This window comes from Helianthus annuus, chromosome 5 (assembly GCF_002127325.2).
Source record: "Helianthus annuus cultivar XRQ/B chromosome 5, HanXRQr2.0-SUNRISE, whole genome shotgun sequence".
Classification (NCBI taxonomy): Eukaryota; Viridiplantae; Streptophyta; class Magnoliopsida; order Asterales; family Asteraceae; genus Helianthus; species Helianthus annuus.
Genome location: NC_035437.2, coordinates 153,876,712 through 153,880,846, shown reverse-complemented (window position 1 = coordinate 153,880,846; position 4,135 = coordinate 153,876,712). Strand labels below are relative to the sequence as shown.

Genomic DNA, 4,135 nt, shown 5'->3' with positions numbered 1-4,135 from the left:
AAGCAATCAATTTTTTTACTGTACAGTCATAACGTATTTATATGTGACTTGACTCATACATAAGAAACGTACAAAAAATATAAAAATGTATAAAGGGAATACTAACACGTGTAATCAAAAAACACAGTCACATCAAGGAATTATATTCTACGTGTAGCACGTTGCAGCGTGGTTGAAACGTGAGTAACTTTAATTTATACCGTCGAATGAATACATATTATATTTACGGCGAAACGTAGAACAATTGGAATAAAATAAGCACCAAAACGTATTGTATTTTGCCTGACTTGTTTTTGAAAAAAAGTTTACTTGCAAACGTATACCAACTCGAATTTATACCGACATGTATATATGCACATAAAAATAGTTTTTTTTAGGAAAAGGAACGAAAGGGACGAACACACAAAATGGAGTTTCCAAAAAAAAAAAGTTTACTTCGAAAGGCATACCAACTCGAATTTATATCGATCTATACATGAAAATAAAAATGTAAAAAACAGATTTTTTTACGTAAAGGACCGAAAGAGGCAAATGCATAAAATTGAGAAATAGTGCAGAGGTTAAAAATGCAAAGTTTTAAAGTTGTTATAAAACGAGTTAATACTACCCGCATGTTGCAGCGGGATGTTAATAATGAAAGTGTTTAGTATGTCAATTATAATATTGTATTAAAATATCACATCTTAAATGAGTATATAATAATTTGTAAAAATCGATTAAATGATTATTGTCCGTTCTATTTAATAAATATTATATAACAATAATGTATGTTTATTCAATAGATAATAAATTAGAAAATAATTCTAATAATAATAGTATTAGCTTTAGTTTTATTGGTTATATAGTTTTATAAAACTTAAGGGTTTAATATAATTACGAACAAACTATAGGGTGTAAGTTGTAGTTTCTTAGAACTTAGAGGTTCATTTAAAAATTTAAATAAAATGCATAGTAATGAGGTAGTTTGTTTCTTTCATAACCGCCACGGATAATGGGGGCGTTGAGTTGGTGATGTTGTTTTGGTGTTAAGAGTATCACACAAACACAAAACACAAAACACAAATTACCAATCTTGCAAACAACATTTGGTCGAATCTTTTGGGTTAAATTATTTGGTTGATGAAAAAGAAATAAGGATTTGAATTATATTATCAAATAACGTAAAATGTAAATAATGATACATGGTGGAATTAGGCTTTAATGGTTTTTTATTTTGAGTAGAGCACATAAAATAAAAAGTATATAATAAAAATAACTCAATCTCATACATAATCTAATTATCAATCAATTAAATACGTAAAAATACCATATCAAAAAAATAACCTTCTCAACGGTCAAATCTCCATACTCCCTCCAAAACACCCCATATCACATCTCTTACAGAACCACCCCAAACCCATCGGAAACAACCAGTCAACCACCACCATCAAACACCTCCACACACTCAACCACCAATCCGGCCCAACCCCGAAGGAGCCAATGCCTTCGCACCCGCCCCCTTTACCACCATCCACACATGGACCATCCGCCACCATGGGGAATGAAAAATTGCGTCTACCACCGCAACCGTTTGAGTTTGGTGATTTTTATTCGAATCGTGATGATAGAACAGTATTATAACCGTTACATAAAACAGCACCACCATCCCCTATTGGCCTATTCCACTTTCTCCCATCTTCCATGAAGCATCAGTTTCATCTTCATCCTCTTAACCCAATCATCAATTTCGCAAAAATAACCAGACCACTTCACAACTCCATCATCATCATCCCCATACTACTACCACCCATCCCCTTCACGACCCACATACAGTGACCGCTTCATCCCCTGCCGATCTTCCTCCAATTTCGCCCTCGTCATTAGTGAAAAACAAACGGAGTGCTGGCTATATGTAGGGATGTAGGCACCCTTTGGTAAACGTTGTAATTCTTTGTGTCGTACCCGGAAGTGATGCGTCAGTTTATCAATGCAAAAGTTGGTTAACGCCAACCATCTAATGGTGTGGTTTTTTAAACGTTGCGTTGCTTATCTATGCGTCAAAAGAAGTTGAGTAATGTGTATATGTATATAGTATTGAAGAGGTATGGTCCCAATTCCCTGCCTACATGGCAGGGACCACACCACCTTTTGAGCATACATGGCGCCCACATCAGCAAAGCAATCCAGAAGCTTCCAGAAACTTCTGGAAGACGCCGAGGTGGCACCAAAGATGCTCCATCTGACCAAAAGGACAACACGTGTCACCAGTAGCAGGACGACACACACGCCTGCGACAAATCAGGGGGCAGAGCTGACAACGCTAGTACAAGTTTTCCAGCATGGACAAACGTAAGCGCGCCACGTGTACCACTACACTGGCTATGACAGAGCAGACCAAGAGGATATTCCCCTTGGTCGGACAGCTGGCGCGTAACCACAGCTGGCATAGCTGATCCTCCCTTCTTCACCCTCCGGCTATAAATAGGACCCTTCATCATTCAGGTTAAAGATCTTACTCTCCTCATTCACTCTACACACACACACTGTTTTATTCTCTCAGAACAGTACTTATTCTCACGCCGGAGCCTGGTTAAGAGGGAAACCCCCCATCTCCCCCTCTTAACGAGACTAACGGTGGTTACTGTTTTGCAAGATCCAAGCTATTCCCGCGAGTAGGAAAAGAGGTTGAACCCACAGAAGAAATAACCCCCATCTGTTAGCCTTAGTGTTAATCGGTGTTTCATCATTGGCGCCATCCGTGGGACTCGAACCCACGACCACATGGTTAAAAGCCGCGTGGTCATGGGTTCGAGTCCCACGGATGGCGCCAATGATGAAACACCGATTAACACTAAGGTAAACGATGGGGGTTATTTCTTCTACATCCGATAGATCAGTTGGAGTAGTGTTACTGGTTGATCGACAAAGTGTCCAAACACCAGTCTACTTTGTGTCACGAACATTAACCGACCCAGAAACCCGGTACGCCATCATGGAGAAACTAGTACTCACATTAATCCACGCATCAAGACGGCTGCGCAGGTACTTTGCCAACCATGTTATCCATGTGTTAACAAATTACAATATTGGCAACATCCTCGCAAGGCCAGAGATTTCAGGGAGACTAGCCAAATGGGCGATAGAACTCGGAGGTCACAATGTGGTTTTCAGACCAAGACCAACAATCAAAGGCCAAGTCTTGGCAGACTTCATGACAGAAGTTCCGGACGATAAGGATCGAGAATGTAAAGCAATGGAAAAGGCTGAGAAACAGCAAGTAGAAGAACCGTGGTTGTTATACACAGATGGCGCATCTAACGAAGACGGCGCAGGAGCAGGGCTTCGGCTGGTAAGCCCCGACAAACATGAGTTCACGTACGCGATACGTCTAGACTTCAAGAGTACGAACAATGAAGCCGAATATGAAACTTTTCTTGCTGGATTAAGATTAGCAATCAAAATGGGAGTCAAACATATCGAAGCGCATGTGGATTCCATGTTAATGGCCGGACAAATCAACGGCCAATACGAAGCCAAGGGAGATGTCATGGCGCTCTATCTAGGCCAAGCAAAAACGTTGCTACAAACCTTCTACTCCTACAAGGTGCATCACATAAACAGAAGCGAGAACAAACCAGCAGACGCGCTGAGTAAACTCGCATCTACAAGTTTTCAACACCTAGCAAAGGATGTGCGCATAGAAGTTTTAAGCAACCCATCCGTTCCACTTAGAGAAGTAAGCGTCATCCAGACAGGGACAACGTCTTGGATGACTCCGATAATCATGTACCTTCAATCACGGATACTCCCTGAGAACAAAGCTGAGGCGCGGAAGATCCAGTACAAAGCCGAGCACTATCAGATGGCTGATGGAATATTATACCGAAAGGCATACCTTGGCCCATTGTTGAGATGCGTCGACGCAGAAGACGCAAACTATTTGATTAGAGAGGTGCATGAAGGAATCTGTGGTATACACGCCGGGCCAAGAATGGTAGTGGCAAAAGTGATGAACGCCGGGTACTACTGGCCCGGGATGCATTTAGATGCGGTGAAAGAGCTGAGGAAATTCAGTGGATGCCAAAGACATGCTCCCAAGACGATGCGCCCCAAAAATGAATCGGTACCAGTCACAACCGCGTGGCCCTTTCAGTAG

At 41.1% G+C, this 4,135-nt stretch overlaps 1 protein-coding gene across 1 annotated transcript; it reads left to right on the top strand.

Moving 5' to 3' along the window:
• Window positions 1-2,842: 2,842 nt before the first annotated feature.
• Window positions 2,843-4,135, top strand: LOC110943806. The gene has a single exon (XM_022185538.1). The coding sequence runs from the start codon at window positions 2,843-2,845 to the stop codon at window positions 4,133-4,135; it is 1,293 nt and encodes a 430-aa protein (XP_022041230.1).